Source organism: Bombus huntii, chromosome 8 (assembly GCF_024542735.1).
Source record: "Bombus huntii isolate Logan2020A chromosome 8, iyBomHunt1.1, whole genome shotgun sequence".
Lineage (NCBI taxonomy): Eukaryota > Metazoa > Arthropoda > Insecta > Hymenoptera > Apidae > Bombus > Bombus huntii.
This window is the reverse complement of record NC_066245.1, coordinates 3,861,686-3,880,016: the sequence shown is the minus strand read 5'-3', so window position 1 is coordinate 3,880,016 and position 18,331 is coordinate 3,861,686. Positions and strand designations below refer to the sequence as shown.

Here is an 18,331-nt window from a genome sequence, read left to right as displayed (position 1 = left end):
GTCGCCGTGACGCTAGTCCAGCCACCTGATTGGTCCCTGTGATCACGTGACATGATCGTTCCCTATTATTGGTCAAACTGCTGCGAGGCCACGAACGCTGCGATTACGTTCACGCCGCCGGTCTAACAGCCGCGAGAATTTCGTTTATTCCTCTGCCGCCATTTGATAAAGGCCGGTCTCGCATAGTGGTTGTAAGATGCTCTTTGAATTAGATTCATTATTGGCACAGAATACGTTCCTGGCCAAATTTAACGAAACAAATAACTTAATAACTAATCACGCTATTCTCCGCTCTAGTGGTGTTCACGGCTTCACGAACTTGAAAAGAAGCCCTAGCCTAATTATTCCTTGTTGCCGGAAAACATTGAGACAGTGATTCATACGATTCGAGTTTTGGAGGAGACACATTCATTCAGCCTTTCGCAATTTACTATTTTCTGTATATACGTTGCAAACGTTATTTTATTTTATTTCTACATATATAAAGTAATAATCTTTCAACATTCATTATAGTGTACTATAAGTAAAACGTTTGTAAACGTAAACCCTACGTATATGCAACGTCTTTGTTGAAATGAAATATTTTCATAATATACCTACAATATATTTAATTGTACGGCTATAAGTATGTCCACTGGACATAACCTCCAGAATTTTTGCGAGTACATATTATATAATACAAATAACGAAATCATTCGATACATAAATATACTGTGTATGTTTCTTTTTCATAGTAAACAAATCATCTCCTTTTTAGAAAATTACTAGTTGGTTTACGAAATAATGAGAATTTAGATTTGTCCGAAAATTGTACTCTTCAAATATCTTTTCATCTGATTCATTAATTGATTGATATATATATATATATATATATATATATATATATATATATATATATATATATATATATATATATATATATATATATATATATATATATATATATATATATATATATATATATATCAATTGTACTAATAATCACTTTCTCTTTTATAATTACAAGACTAAAATATTTGCGCGGTTATGTTCATAACAAACAACCTATGCTGTGCAATATCGTATCCTGACAAAGATTTATATGCCGTATGTCGTCAACATTGAGAAAATAAAAAATCGACTTTGTTAATGCGTTTACAAAGCTGAGAGTGTCAAAGGGATATCGTTACAAGATGGCCAGGGATTTCTCGATCGACAGGTTAAAAGGAAGAATGTATACAAGGTGGGGAGACGGGAGATTGCGTTGCGCAGAACGTCCTCTCTTCGAGAAAGAGAATCTGACTCGTGAATAGGTGCGAACGGCACGCGACTAGCTGCACGCATATATTGTGCGTGAACTTGCTTCCATCTTCCTTTTCCTGCTCTGTTCCTTTTCGCTCTTTCATTCGTGTGTTTGTTGTGTGGTCACGCGCGCGCGCGCGATAGTGTCAGATACAGAGAATTGTGTAAAGAAAGAGGTGAACGCGAGAAGAGAGGGAGAATTGGAAATGGGACGGGAACTGGATGACGCCGTGGCAGCAGCCACCTAGCCACCCATCTCAGTGACAGCGACTCTTTACTCTTTGTGGAGTGTTGCTAGTCGCTTACATCGCTTTATTTCTGTCGACTATATAATATTACAGTCCCTTTGATAGTCTCTTAGTAATACGTAAATGCTTTTTTTTGATAAGAGTTTTTACGATGTCAAGTATTTATTATCGTTCCTTAGTTTAGGGTTGAAATCTGTATCGTTCTCACTAGACATAATAACTTACATATAGAACCACCTAGGCGATTTTCATCCAGCAGGCAGTACTTCTGATAATTGAAACAAATTTCTTTACTGCCATGAAAAACATGATTTACTTGTTCATTAATCATAATTTTATTTACTATAATCAGGCTTATAAAAATAGATTTTGAAACTTGTTCACTTAATGTTCCAACATACTTAAATTACAAAATTTTTTTCACATCTATTTATTAAATCTAGAAAATTTGTAATTGAATCAAATATTCAAATTTTTTAATCAAATTTTCATGATTCTGAATGAATGTTGTGTATGTTCTTCAAAATTTTTATTTTATAACAGCTTTGAAAAATTAGGTGGTAAATTGAGAAAAATAAACGAAAGAAATTTTTAATTAATACTAATTCTTCATTTTTTCACAATCATTGGATATAGTTAGATACACAATTATACAATTGAAAACACAACAACATCATAGCATTATTAATATATCAACTTTTAATGTAGAACAGCTGCCAATACTATTATGTATATAAGTCAGTATGAGAAAATCAGTTCTCAAAGATTGTGGATGTTGCTGATGCTGGACTTGTAACTGTTGTTGTTCTTTCCGTTTTTTTCTTTTCTACAATACTTCTTGAATTGTATGTATTTTTTCAGTAAGTAAATATATGGAATTCTCCATTCCTTACATGTAATCTTCAACTTTCCTTGCATATGGAACAAGATTGTGGATTCTTTTCTTGAACATAGATCATGGATTGTGAGATGGTTGAACCAATACTGCTTGAACCAATTTATAAACAAAATGATTTCTAAGATCTGGTGTTGCAGTTTAACGCCAATCGTTTCATTCCTATATTAATGTTGCTTGTACTTGACCTGGTTGAATTCCAGCTGGAAGCTGAAGGTTAGCTAACCTATTTTCATTTAAAGCACTAAGTTGTTCTGAATCATTCAAATCAAATAGTTGCTGTATATTAACAGACTGTTGTATATTAATGGCAGTCGTTACAACAGCAAACATGGGACTGGTAGGTATTGCTGGATTACCAACAACTGTAACTGTATTAGGATCACAATTTAGAGAAAAAGACATATTTGAAGTAAGTTGGGATAATTTAGCATTTCCTATTGCACCAGGTGCTCCTTATATGCTTGGTGTTGGCATTCCTTCAATAATACATTGTGCAGCTACTAAACTAGCTGTTGTAGTAGGACATGGACAACATATGATATGTTCTTCTTATTTCAGATTCATGGATTTGAATTTTATTAGTTTTATTTTTGTTTGATTACTTCGGAGGTAAATATACATGAGAAACGTTATGATTGCAATGTTTCCAATGACTAATAATTTGCCTCGAAGATCTACAGTTTGACATTGTACTGCTTTTTTCTGCTTGACAAGCAGTCATATCAGTCAATAAATTTTTCATAGTTTTACAATCTGGCAATGAACATGACCAAACTTCACAGTTTGCTTGACTTGCGCATTGTTAATACTTATGTGCATAAAGTAGAAGAACTAGTTATTGCTGAATAAATTTGTGTTTTTTTGGATCTGCAATTGATTTTGTAGCACTCAGTAACATATAAATATTGCTTAGTTAAATTTTGTTAGTGAAGTAAATTTATTTAGATACAAAAACCAATAATTACCGATTGAAGTATCAATACCAGTTATTTAATCCTGAGTAGCTTGTTGTGATCCAGGTTGACCTCCACTTAATGCACCAGACTAAGGTTGAGCTTGACTTGGAACAGGTGGTTGAGTTTGTTGTGCCATACCACCTTCTTGACCACCCATAACATTTGTAGAGCCAGTGGAGTCAATGGAACCTGTGGTTCCTCTAACTGTACTATTTTGTATCACAGTCATCTGTATTACTTGATTGGGATCCGGATAGGTCAGCTAACCCATTTTCATTTGGAACATTAAGTTGTTAACTTAATCATACCATAATAGAAATCAGTTAACTAACGTGAATAAGGAATTCTGCGCATATGTGACATGCTGTGAATATCTTAGACAGAGATAGAGACATTTTACTCATTCTTGTCTTGTGTCGCACGAATGCGGACTTTGTTGACCGTCCATGTTGATTTTTCACGACTATCATGACTTAATTTTCGGACGGTTTTTCCTAGCGTCTCTCAAAAAGCACTTATATGACCGTGAATTAGGCATAAGAACACGTATCTGATTGCTTATTTCTGGTAGACCCAATACAATCATTAAGATAAGCACGTGTATTGGCTGAAAGTGTCACATATACAAATAAAATAATATAACACGCATGACGGTAAGCGATAGATAGTACTACCTCTTTTGCTTCTGTCTCTTTCCACTAACCAATTTCTCATCTCTATTCTACACAAATAAACATTTCATAAAAGCGTGGGGAGCCATACTGACTATAAACAGGAGCTGAGAAGAAGTCTTCTGGAAAGAACGTGGTTCGATTGGTTATTTCTGATAAACTCAATACAATCATAGAGATAAGCACGCGCGTTGATCGAAAGCATTCTATGGTCAAAAGTATCACATATACAAATAAAACAATATAGCAACTCGTGACGGTGAACGATGAGAGTATTATCTCCTTTGTCCTTGTGCCATCCAGCGAGATTCCTTTCCAGCTTCGTACAGAATAGGTTATTAGGTTAAGTTATGTTAATATTGAGGTGATTATGCATCGAAATCAAACTCTCGCACTGTTGTCATCACGATCATACAAACAAGTCTCAAATAAAATCTCTCAACACTCATATATCGAAGCCTAGGTAACATCATCCAAAAAATCTAGTAAAAAATCAACATGGAAGACAAGAAGGTTCTCGTTGTGCGTATGCATGACATGCTATGAATGTCTTAGCAGACATTAGTGGTATTTAACTGTCTCGTAAGAATACAGACTTTGTTGACTTTTCACAAGTGACACAATTCAATTTTTGAACTGTTCCCCTAGCGAGTGTCGAAATCTGTTTATAGATTATGGTTGCCATATTTAATACGGCTGGTACTCAGAGTCACCTATGTCTAATATTTTAAATAAATATTTACATATGTATATTATTAATGATTTATTAAGATTCTTTTAAACATTTCATTTACTTTTGAATTAAATATTATTCTCAGATTATTCTCCGAAGGAGTACTACATACAGAGACAATATGCACAGTACAATAGATCGAAAAAAGTCACAAGTGTCTGTTGATAATCGTTATTCGAATGTTACATAACTATTCAGAAGACAAAATTCTGTAGTTAACAGCACTATTCTATCAGATTATTTCTTTAAAAATATCATTATATCAAAATATCACAATAAGTGTTTAATCTGACCCATTAATGATTAATTTTTTAAAGTTATTTCTTTAAATTATATTTTATAATGCAAAAAAGTAACCAGTGACTATGAGATTATGATACACTATTTAACTGCGTATAGTTCATATATTTTTGTACGACGGAATAGGAATAAAGATACATATGTATCAATATATTAATGTACTAAACAATCGATTCAAAAGGAACAATAAGGATTAATTAGTTAGTATTGCATTTCGATTATTACAAATCAAATGAGATATTTTCATGCAAGCTTTGACTCACTGATATCGTCATTATATCTACCATGATAACGGACTCAGTTTTCGTAATCTTAACGTCGATACGATATAATTTCATCCTATGTCATTTGTAATAATTATGAACTACCCACTCTAATATGAATAAATTATATATTAGAAACAGCAATTTTACGTTAAAGAACGGAGAAGTATGCTTCATTTTGAGATAGTTTAACGTAAAGATTCTGACTATTTAATGTCAATCTATTAATTGTGTATTTGTGTAATAAAATAATTGTAATGGGTTAAAGAAGCAAGGTCATTTTTTAGATTTCGATGTCTGTTACACTTCATATGTCTTGTTAGATATATTTTAAGAAAGAAGTTTACAATGTAGAGCATTGTCATAATAATGAAGGATAACAATAAAAAACTAAATAAAATATATTTTCTACGAGTATTTCATGGCATTGTGTTGTCGAGAGAAGAACTCAATAATCCATATAGATTAGAAAAGCAAGGTTAATTATGTTCAAATCATTCCAATATCATTCATTCTAAAAAGATTATTATCAGACTAGAACAGATAAATCTTTAAGTTCACGCTGAAATCGATCGTATATGAAAGATGATCCTAGCTTATATATTCGGCTTGATTTTTCAGGATACTTCGAGAATATCTTTTTTCTTTACGATGTAAGGGAACATGTTTTACACATAAGTATTGAAACCTTGATTTCACATGCCGCTTAACGGAACCAATGTAATCTGACCGTGGAAAAACACGATCTTTAAATAACTATAATCTTTATCTTTTATTATTTTTATTAAAATATCTAATATGATAAAAAATATATACAATATAATCCATATGAATTATCAAATCTTTATAAAAAATTAATTCATTTCTTGGTGTTTATTTTTACTTCTTAAATCGAAAAAATTAGATATTTAAAATGTTATAAATAACAAAAAGAGTGTAAAGTATAAAGTAATTTTAAAAAATAAGTGCGATTTTAAAAAATAAATTAATATATGTGTAATATGATATATGTATATACATATTACGCACAAAAACGAATATTAAAAGTTTCGAGTTACATGTTTAACATTATTTGTATAATTTAATAATGCTCTCCTATAATTTAATCATACACGAATAAATTTTTGTGTATATATTCGTAATATACAGGTAACATGTGATTGAAAATGCACTCTTAATAGAAACATGTCACAGTACTAAGTTAATAAAACAAAATTGGATTTTGTAATAAAAACAACTTTTAATAACATATATAGAATTGAAATCGTTATGTGTTTCACTTTTCTACGCATTCCTCACTCACAATGAAACTATTGGGTTGGCAACTAAGTGGAAAGACGAGGAAACTAAATCACGTAAATGGGAGGTACAAAGTCAAAATTAGGAACTTGTTTGAAAGAAATTACTGCTTTTAATATAAACAAGAATTGATATGACCTGTATCGTATGTAATAGTAGAGTACTTAAGTCTGCACCTTACAAGCTAACCACTCCGTTTTTAATAATAACAGAAAGTACATTTTAATATTGATTCATAACATTCTCTATAAATAATCTTACATAAAATTCTAACTGGTCGGTATAATAATTATTGGAATAATTAACATACAAACATACATTCCATTTAACAGAAAAAGTACAACAACATGTATAGATATGAAATAACTTTTCTAATAAATTATATTGAAACTATATTAAGAATAAAATCACATATATAATATATAAGAGAATAATATATGTAAATATAAAGTAAAGTATGTTTAATTTGGTCAAGTACTTGATTAAATTTTTAATCTGAGCAAACTTGTTTTTGTACAAATTGGAATAAGTATATATAATACGCATTGCTTTTATAAATTTCACACGATACTCAGTCTCTTATTACATGATGACTGTATCAAAGATTGTGTGAATATGATCATTACAGAAAGTACAGTCAAAAATATAGTTTTTCCAATAATATTGCTTTTTAAGATACAAATCAAGGTTGCTTATAAATACGAAATATTTGCGATACATTACAATTATAAAATCTTCATAAATATTTTTGCTTTGTAGGAATGATACAGAATTGTCTTATTTACACTGAAAACACTGCAGCATATACATATGTATAATAGAGTATCATTCGTATGTTATTTTTTAAAAAAGTATACACAAATTTTTATATAAATTATAATAAAATGCTTCTCCTTTTTTACAATAAATCGTAGGTTAATGAAAACTTGATGTAGTCTTCTTCGTACATATAAACAAAACAAATTTCATTAAATTATATGTAGTTGCTTATATTAACAACGTTTTTATTATACAATCAATAAATGTTCTTTCCTATAACAGCGCAGATTGAAAATTCAAATTTATAATTTACTTCAATTAATATATATATATATATATATATATTTATTACAGAAATGGTATCAGTTCTATAATAAAATTAATTGCACAAATAATTGAGAAAATGCATATCTTTTAAAAGTACTTAATACATGTACATATTTTCATGGATGTGAGATTATTTTCTCTTAAGATCGGTGCATGAATGAAGGAGATTTATAAAAAAAAAAGAGAAAAACATAGTTGATAAATAATTCCACGATAATAAAAAATTTTTCACTATATGAACAGTATCGTAAATGCTAACAACTTTTAAGAAATCCCAATTTCCAAACAATAACAATTTACATAATGTATTAGAATTTATAATGAGATTCACACGTACTCTCATTTTTTTCATATAAAAAAGACTAGTAAACGTGTATCACTTTTTACAAACTCCCAAATAGATTTTTAATGCTGCCTTTTATACAAAAATGTTTGGACTTGAGATTTTGATATTTAAGTTACAATTTATTCTTTGCAGAATAGATTTAGCTATGAATGACTGAAATTATTCTGTACTTCAAGATGGTATCATTTTGTTTTTAGAAAGAGCATAATGTTTTTATGTTAAGAAAATATTTTCTATTCTCATATCTATGCAATGTATTGCATCAACTTAATATTAAATCTCAAATGCATGTCAAATATAACATCATTTTATTAAAGTTTACAGATATCAAATACATATATTATATGTACCAAATGCTATGTGGCAAACGTGAATGATAATATAAACAAAGATATTTAATGGAATATAGCACAAAAGATTTCTGTCTTATATCTAGTGCCAGTTTTAAGGATGTGTAAGAAACTTTTTGTACACATATAAAAACATTATACTATTGAAGTATCCTTATTGATTGAAAAATTGGATACTAAAAAAAAATCTTCACACATAACATCAGTTTTGAACAATTATATGTTTCCAACTCGGTCAAAAGATACCATTTTAGTTTTTATTTTAATATCATTATGACGTAGTAAAATATCCAGATAAATGTTCATAAATATATTCATGAGTCACGATTTTAAGAATTTCTTTAATGGAGTGTGCGCAATATCCTTTTGAGACTGTTTGGCATTTGATGTACAATCAAGCAGTCAATCATTTTTGGATTTTGCTTCATTCTCTAGTTGACTACCTTCATCTTCCTCATCTGAATAATTTGTAGGTGCTTCACCAGGTTTCAACAATTTTCCCACATAATCATATTTTTCTAAAATAAGGAAAAATGTGAAAATAATGTCTATATAGTAATAATACGTATTCTAATTACTGTACCTTTTATAAAGGTATTATATATATGCAGGGTGTATACCATGATAAGAGCAGTTTCATATAACTATTGAACAATGGATGGTAGGACAAACATATAAAGAAACTTTTATTATCATTTCTTATGTAGAATGTCGTTGTGAAAAAAAGAATGTTTACCTTTAATTTTCCAAAATCATACTAAGGTGTTTTTTTTAGATAAAACCATAAATTTTTTATACACCATTCAATATTTTTTAGTCCTTTTTTTTATGTTTTCCTAATCTTTGGTATGATAAGTTTTACAATATTAAAGTTAAAATATTTTCTAAACTAATCATTTTTAGATCCAAGTATTTATTACTTTTTTGTGGAGAGTTAAAAAATGCATTGAATAATGTATTTAAAAATACATTTTTACATATATACAGTTTTATTTAAAAAAAACACGAGACGACCTTAGTATAACCTTGAAGAATTGAAGGTAGACATTTTTTTTCATAGTGACATTCTACATAAAAAATAATAATAAAAGTCCCCTTATATTTTTGTCCTATCATCTATTATTTGATAGTTATATCAAACGGCACTTATTGTGCGATACCCTGTATAGAAAATATTGAATTTTGATTTTAAATTATAGATATTAAAATTCATTATATAAAGATTTATTGCAGCTATCCTAGTACAAGTATTTGTACCAAGTTTTCAATACTTACTTATAATTTGCTATCTTTAATTCTCTATTCTGTTCTCAAAAAATATTTTACAAAGCTATTACCTTTAAATTGTTCATTCCACTCGTTTATAGACTCCATTTCTGCAGTTTTCAAATCGCTTAAGTCATCATATTCCTGTGATGTTTCCAATGAAAATTTTGCTAAGGCTCTGCTAATATCCTTCCCACCAAATACTTCATATGGAGCACCTATAATAAAATTAATAAAAAAACATAGTCCTATAAAGCAATATAATTCTGAAAATATAACAATTATTGTTTTGTTATATTAAATATTATCATAATTATTTTTTCAAAATAATCATTGATATATGTTGGTTGAAATCTTTTCATAAATTGTGTGTGAATGTTGCATTTTAATAATGAACGAAATGTTAATCATTCACAAGTTATTATTTCATAGCTTTCTCAATTATCACGGTCTCATGATGTTCGCAAATTGATTTTTACACAAGCCGAGACTGATAATAACCAATGGACGATGGAACTTATTTATGCGCTAATTAATAACACTGGAAAATTAAGGTACGTAACATAAAATTGCGATTACATAGCAATTTCATGTACGACGCAGATTCGTCAACTATCATGTAAAATAAATTATTAGAAGTAGTTGAATACTTACCAGGACCATAAAAGTGGGCACCACGAGTACAGTCGTAAACACTACCATTTATAGCAATTAATATTCGTCCATCTGGTCCCGTACCATTATATTTCTTTAACTCTTCGAGTGTAAAATCACGTCGTATTTTTGGCAGTTTCTTTATCTCTTTTATGGGCTCTTCAACCTTCGTCTTGCTTTTAACTATTTTGTAAACCAAAAAGGCGATCACGCCTACTAAAAGGAGATTTATTGGACTCTTTACGATTTCAGCTATGAAACCTGAAAGTAGTTGTTGACTTTCGTGCCCTGTAGAAGTCGAGGTGGAACCCGGCGAGTCATTCTTTTCCGCCATTTTGACCACCAGTTCTTGGATGATAGGAGAATAAAATGATATTTTTTGCTTACTATTGATTAATTTCACGTTACATACGTATTAAATAGTTTTGAAGAAATTTTAAATGATCTTTCGAAAAATATGAATCAGTATCTGTCAAATGTACTGCTTAAACTGTATCGTGTACAACCTCAATCGCGTACTGCTAACATACCGGTGCTGGCTAAACTAGCACCTATACTGATGTGATTATGTTCTTTAACATATACTGCCCCACTACTAATCTGCATGCACTGAAGAACTACATAGAAAACTTTTTATTTGTTTAATATAAGCCAAAATAATAGGATCTGCTAACTTAAAAACTACATTTTTAACAATTACCGTTTATTTTATAATAATTGCGTTATTTAAGAAAAGATATATCATTGTAAATACCTATAACTTTAAATATATTTTATCATTTATTATTGCTATTTCAATAAAAACGGAATCTTCAGCATTTTAATACTACTACCGATGATACATACACTTGATTGAAAATGATACAATATTTGTAACGCAATATATATAAATTTGAATTGCATATTTGGTACAAATATGTTGCTTTTTTAAATTTTAAATATAAAAAAATCTCATAATAAATTATATTTTTTTATTAAAAATATACGAATAAATAATAAAAATGATAAAATACAGAATTAAAGTCATCTCCTATTTTAATAAAAATATGAAAACATTTTTAATTTTTTCGAAATATAGTTCAACTTTTCCTATATATTGTATTGCGTTTTATAAAAATGGTAGTTTTTTCAAAATAAATATAACAATAAGATTATTATAAATTCCTATTTTTAATGTATTTTATTTCAATTAACTTAACGTAATCAAGATATAAACATATGCCTTACAGAGTTTATTAGTATATTAAGACATTCATTGTTATTATTGAGTTTAATTTTTCAAAGTCATGCCATGTTGTCATTTTTCTCGTTGTATGTGCATGTTTCTTTCTATTTATGCGAAGGAATCTTGATAAGTCGGAGTTTAATTGACGGAAACCCGTTAGATGTCGCTTTTATTACTCATTATATCTTATCAATGCTTACAAAATATTCGTACAAGCAATTGTTTATTTTAGATATATATTATACATGTATATGTGCCTTTCTGTGTGTGTATGTGGCGCGTGCGTATGTGTGTGTATACATATACGTATATATTGATGATAGTAAATTGTTTAATCTGGATAGAATAATAGTGGGGGAACTGAATCAATTACAATTGCTTGGAGACTAGTTTATTGACAATAATATCTATATACTGTTGATACTTCCATGCATGGTCATTATTTGATTTGTGCACAAATTTTATAAATAATCTATGAATTTATATAAGCTACTTGTACTTGTCTATGTTGTACTCATATTGGACGGCACCGTTTGATAGGAGTAATAATATTTGTATATTTTTCAACTCCTATTAAATTATAACTAAAACTGTTTAAGTTCTCACTGGTGATTTTCCTTCTTGAAAATCGAGATAGGAACGGATGTTAAGAGTAGATGAAATCATGTTAACATCTACTTTTTCCGAGCACATTGGACACGTATTTTCAGATTCAATAATCCTAGTATAACAGCAAATAATTATATGTATTATCTTTAAAATAAGATGTCATACATACCTTAAGAATTCACTTCTTATGCAAGGAAAATCACATTGTGGACATACCGTGAAATCATCTTCAATGATATGTCGGCCCTAAGAAATGTTGTCTTATTAAAACACAATATATGTATTAAATTTCAAAATAAATGCATGCTTCAGAAACACTAACTGTAGCTATACAAAAAGGTATTGTATTTTTGCACTTGTCGCAAGTAATCTCTGTCTCTGTAAGTTTGCTCTTGCAATATGGACATGGAGTTAAAGGTTCCTCTTCAATTTCATTATCTTTTGATTTTGGTGGCTTTCTTACAATTGCCTCAATTTTTTTACTATACTTAGCATCAATTTGGCTTCTGTATTCCGGACGCATCAACATAGCAGCATAATTAAAAGCAGCATATTTTAATCCAGCTCTTTGACATTCTATTACAGTGGAGGTCAAAATCGGAACAATATCTAAAGGAAAAAGAATATGTACACTAAACATTATTCGTATTATTTCGATATTTAATTATACATATTTATATATATTTTACTAACGTGATGGAAATTTCGATATGTTATTGGCTACTCTTATTAACATACGAGCACCACGTAAATGATCGTTCTTTTTTACATGAAGTCTCACAAGGATATATGAATGCAAAAGTCTTAAATTGTTTTGCATCTCTGAAGGTATATTGATTTTATTCTTTTTTAATTCTTGATACATGCCAAATAAAACATCATGAGCGCTTCTATAATTTCCTGTAGAACAAATCATCACTAACACAATTCTTTTAACATTGGTTATATAAATACAACAAACATACCGTTAATTTGTTCTTCATTAGCAATTATAATTGCTGTCTTTGCAGCTTCTTTGTACTGTTTTCTAGCCATATATAATCTGAACAGATATTTAGGATCCTGTAATGAGTATGATTAGTTGAACATCAAGTCAATCAAGTATCAATACCGATATCTTTATTAAATCAGATACCAATACCTTTGGTAATCCATCACCACCTAATAAAAAATCAATTAACTGATTTGCTAACTTGTCATCTTTTGAAGAAGCAACTGTATCAATGGCTAATGACAGGACTTCATTTTCATCTGTTACTAATTGTGCAGCTTTTAATAAATGTCGTAATGCTTTTTGATATTCCTTGGCATAGAAGTAATATTTTCCAGCTAAAAAGTTATTTTTCTGAGATTCAAAATGCATCGCAAGGCTTTTAAAATCTTCTTTTCGCGCATTGCTGTCATCAATCGTATTTATTAGAATTTCTCCATATAATTCCATTTTTCCATGTTGATTAGCTAATTGGAATGCTTCTTCGTGACAATTTGATAAAATTAAGAACTTAATTGCTGAATTATAATCATTCATTTTTTGAAAATATTTTGCGACCATTTTAGCTCCTTCTATACTTTTAGTTTGTTGTACTACTTCAACACTTCGAGCTACAATTAGTAAGCCATATATGTATGTACATATATTTAGATGAAGTTTAATAGCTAATAAATTAGATATAAGATATTTTAATATTAATTATATTACCAGGATTGTTTAAATATTCCAAATTAATCCTAATTATGTTTTCATAATCTTTTGCAGTTTCATATGCCTTTGCTGCTTCTTCATATTTGCCTTCAGCTTCTTTGGCTTTAGCATATTGTATATTAAGTTTGGCAGATGAGATTTGTGGTAGGAGTTGCCCCACTTTCTGCCAATTTTTTAATTTTATATATGCAGAAGCAGCTTTATCAAAATATTCAGCTTTTTCATATAGTAATGCAGCTTCATTAAATTGCTATAATAATAACCCAATTGTAATACTTATAGAACATATTTATACGGTTATAGTACTTACACACCTTCATTGATTCTAATATTTCTGCACATTCTTTTCGCAATTGTCTTGAACTTTCATTGTCCATAGCTATGTTTACACCTCTTCTACTATCCCCACATCTGATAGACATTCTCGCAATTCCAGCAAGACATAGATTTCGATGTTGCGGATTATGTGTAGTTGTATTAGATATATTATTTGAATCTACCAATCCACGTTCATAATTTATTAACGCTTTTGGATAATTACCCCTAGAAAAAAAATTCAAAATTTAAATACGAACACATAAATAATTTACGCATTTAATGTTGTATTCTTACGTAAATTCCAACTGTTGAGCATATTCTCTGGCAATATAAGGAATTTCATCAGCTTTCAATTTTTGGGCTAAATTTAATGCTTGTTCCCATTGCATTAGGTCTCTTCTTAAATACAAAGCTTGTACTGGTTGAGATGATTGTAAAAAAAATTGTTCTGCCTCATTATAATTACCAAGTAAAATACAAGCATGTCCACATAATAATGGTAATTCATCTAAGGTTTCCATAGTTTGTAGTGCCCAAACCATCGCAGCATCTTCTAAGTAGCGGTAAATTCGAATTGCTGTGATGAAAAATGATTATTTGTAAATAATATATTTATACGTTTCTTATAGTAACAACAACAACAACAACAACAACAACAACAATAATAATAATAACAATAGCAAATACCAAAATCAATATTTAAATTTGCAATTGCAATTTCTCCTAACTTTAACCATGAGTCTCTTTCATTAATTCTCTCACACGTCTCCCATGCCTGTTGATATCTGAAATATTTAATAGAATAAATATCCTATAGTCAACAAATAAAGAAATAAATAAGACGTTTACCTCCTGCAAAGAATCTGATTTTCTAATATTTCTTTCATTTTTGTATATTCCACAATATTTCCTATATCTTCATGAGAAGACAATGTAATTTGCATTAATTTGTTAGCTGTTGAACTTAATGTCAATTCTCCAGAATACATCAATAGTGGTAATGTTTCAGATGGCAGCTTTGTTGTATTTATCTTTATAATTTTTGTACCTGTTTCCAAAATATACGTAATATATTTGTTTTATATATATTGTATAATTTTCAAGTTTTAACTTACCTTCGATAAAGTATTTTACAAATATGTATGTAGTAATGAGAGTTTTATTGTAAACAGTAAATATATTACGTTCCAAAATATTTTGATCCCAAATTACACCTTCAATGCAACCTAGACAATCAGGAATTTGTAAAACAGTTTCTTGCACAGGATTATACATATAAGCGTCGAACTTGTTATCTATAAAACATAATTGTGTTCCATTTGTATCTAAATAGATTTCCTTTATGCCATTATCGTGTATATGTTCAGTACATTGATTAAAGACTTCTAAACTAAAATAGATTATGTGGCCCATCTAAATATATCATAAATGTAAGTTAGTTCTTTCAGTATTTACTTAGAATTCCATACGTTTATAGAAATAACTTACATCACTGCCATAGATTAAGAAGTTGCTACTAAGAGCATGGCACGTTATTTTAAAATCTGAAACACCTAAGCCTGGAAACATTTTTGTATCCTTCCCTTCTTTCGATAGTGTTTGATCCATTTTAATCTACAAGGATAATAGGTTAACACATAGTTGATTTACTAATACACTAATGTAACGTAAATTTATATGTGTTTTAATATACTTGTTACCGAGTGCAACTGTAATTTGCCATCAAATAAAACAGATGCATAAGTTTCATTCAATCTTATACTATCTATTGTTGCTAAATAATCTCTTTCAAAATGTATTGTAGTATTGTAATCCCTTCCGGATATATCCCAGAACAATGCTCTGTTATTCAACCCTACTGCTGCATGTATTGGACCTATTGTTAATACCGACGGTTCTATTATAGTATTAATTATTATTGGCTCTGGTTTCTCCTAAAAATTAATTTTATATATTTACATACAGTTTTATGCAGTTTTGATTTTATGCCATGTATTTAGATTTACTTTATCTAGCGTATACAGATGGACTGTAACTTCTGTTAAACTGGTAAGGAGTGCAATCCTATTTCCACAAACGCTAGATAATTTAGGAATTTGTATTAAATAGACTAAAACATTGCCACTGTGTGTCACAGTTGCTATCATTGTACCATCCATTGACCATTCTACTGTATTAATTCCAGTTTCACCGCTTACTGTAATTAATTTTTCAGTTTCTTCTAAATTTTGCAAACTATGTATTTTTATGACATTATCCCCACATGTAGCGATTTTTCCTATTGTTTGACTTATGGCCAAGTCAGTCAAGGAATCTTTATGATTCTTAACTTGAAATAATTCTTGGCCAACTTCTTTAATATGTGTAGATATTGCAGTAAAATATCCAGTTTGAAAACCAACTAAAATATATCCATCCCCGTACCTAAAGTAGGACATATAGTGAAAACAAAAGTGATTAAATTTAAGTGATTTTTTAATGATCTAAACCTTTTTACCATTTATAAGTAACAATAGGTCCATAGCGTTTTTGAAAAGCTAATTCAATAGGATTCTCTGGATCCAAAATATTGTATAGAAATAAAGTGGTTTTGCTAATAATAAGAGATACCTGGCAAATAATGAGAAAATTAATACTTTAGATATACAAACACACATGTATTTTATATATCACTGCTATATAAAGAAATCATACTGTATTTTCACCCCCAACTCTGTGATCCATTTTCATCTCATTAAACTGAATATCAGATGCATCACCTTGAAGAGGTATTTCGCGCCTTGTATCCCCATCACTTGTACTGATAGTTAAAACCTTATCTTCACTGACTAACGCAAGAAGTCCCTCATAAGACCAAGCGCCACAAGTTATCCTTTTTTTGTGCTTTCCCAAAATTGGTATTCGTCTATATATTAATTTATGATTTAATGTAGGATTATATAATATAACAATATGTAAAAGTATTTTCTATAAAAATACTATTATACATCATACTTGGCATTTATATGGTCATAAAGTACTAAATTTCCTTTCTGTGTTCCTACTGCTAATAAACAAGCTCTTTTTGCCCATATCATACATGTTAATCCATCTCTTACACCAGCATCTATTTGTGTTCTTTTTCCAGTTGTTGCATCCCATAACGTGATAATAGAAGAACTTTGTGATATAACAGCTAATAGATCTCCATCAGAATCCCATCCAAAACCAGTACATAAACCAGCAATTTGAATACGTTCTTGTAATTCACCTTGTCTATCAAAAATAGCAACTGAGGAATCATAACCAGTAGTTGCTAGATGAGTACTATTACCAGGGCGCCATGAAATGAAAACAGTACCAGTACCATGGGGTTGATACAATTGATAAAGGACCTGTATCAAAACATTTGACGGATAAGCCATATGCATGGTCCAAATAAATGTTGATGTATTCTTAAATAGTTTGAATGGATAAGCATCTTCTTAAAGAACGTTTGTAAATGTTCTTTGTCATAATTTAAATCTTAAATAACAAGTAAGCAAGGATATTGTATAGTTTTCTTAAGAAATTTGTAAATGTATAACCTACCTTATCAATCGACATTTTTTGAGGCCAAAGTTTTTAGCGTTATAGTCAAGAAGGCTAATTGCCTAGCAATGTATAAAAATGTTATGGTGGCGCATAGTTAAAATATTAATTTATTAAATGAGACATATTTTACATGTAACGTTATATTTCTTTTATTCGCCATGTTGTTTATGTTTCGATAGGCCTCGATCAATTTCAAATTGTGTATGTGATTGTTGCCATGGATCGTGATAGATAGCGCTGTATTTTATAATTCACTTTGTTTCTTTCTATTCGAGTTTTCAATAGCTTTAAATTAATTGACAAAGTGGAAACAAAACTATTAAAGAAACGGTTAGACAGATAAATGTGAGGTTCATTAAAGTATGCTGTCGTTATTTGAACATGATCGATTATTATTTATCATCGGAAAATTGCACGTATCTTGCAACTCGTAATACAGTAATTATAGTGCAAAAAGTACTAATAGTATTCGCAGGATGATAATTAATATTAAAGAGAAATGTATCAAGTATGGATGAACGAATAAAATAGATGTATGCAATAAAGGTTCAAC

At 29.4% G+C, this 18,331-nt stretch overlaps 2 protein-coding genes, 1 long non-coding RNA gene and 1 pseudogene across 4 annotated transcripts; 1 reads left to right on the top strand and 3 right to left on the bottom strand.

Annotated features, from left to right (window-relative positions):
- Positions 1-54: 54 nt before the first annotated feature.
- Positions 55-593, top strand: LOC126868218 (uncharacterized). Its single transcript, XR_007690551.1, has 2 exons — positions 55-191; positions 298-593. It is a non-coding gene; the product is annotated as an uncharacterized LOC126868218 (long non-coding RNA).
- Positions 594-2,104: 1,511 nt separating this feature from the next.
- On the bottom strand, positions 2,105-3,325 carry LOC126868361 (histone acetyltransferase p300-like; annotated as a pseudogene).
- Positions 3,326-8,372: 5,047 nt separating this feature from the next.
- On the bottom strand, positions 8,373-10,919 carry LOC126868211 (membrane-associated progesterone receptor component 1-like). Its single transcript, XM_050623467.1, has 3 exons — positions 10,352-10,919; positions 9,769-9,915; positions 8,373-8,949 (listed from the first exon to the last, which is right to left on the bottom strand). The coding sequence occupies exons 1-3, from the start codon at positions 10,683-10,685 to the stop codon at positions 8,834-8,836; spliced, it is 597 nt and encodes a 198-aa protein (XP_050479424.1). The 5' UTR covers positions 10,686-10,919; the 3' UTR covers positions 8,373-8,833.
- A 615-nt stretch (positions 10,920-11,534) lies between these two features.
- On the bottom strand, positions 11,535-17,948 carry LOC126868185 (WD repeat-containing protein 19). Of its 2 annotated transcripts, XM_050623400.1 has the most exons (19): positions 17,776-17,948; positions 17,200-17,579; positions 16,900-17,110; positions 16,703-16,815; positions 16,212-16,629; positions 15,906-16,139; positions 15,694-15,819; positions 15,321-15,618; positions 15,055-15,253; positions 14,893-14,990; positions 14,500-14,782; positions 14,202-14,430; positions 13,885-14,137; positions 13,327-13,787; positions 13,151-13,247; positions 12,879-13,085; positions 12,508-12,794; positions 12,355-12,431; positions 11,537-12,297 (listed from the first exon to the last, which is right to left on the bottom strand). In XM_050623400.1, the coding sequence occupies exons 1-19, from the start codon at positions 17,788-17,790 to the stop codon at positions 12,171-12,173; spliced, it is 4,113 nt and encodes a 1,370-aa protein (XP_050479357.1). In that variant the 5' UTR covers positions 17,791-17,948; the 3' UTR covers positions 11,537-12,170. The 2 variants fall into 2 exon arrangements, with proteins under 2 accessions (XP_050479358.1, XP_050479357.1); XM_050623401.1 differs by lacking the exon at positions 17,776-17,948 and having other exon boundaries at positions 11,535-12,297; positions 16,965-17,110; positions 17,200-17,348.
- Between the last annotated feature and the right edge of the window lie 383 nt (positions 17,949-18,331).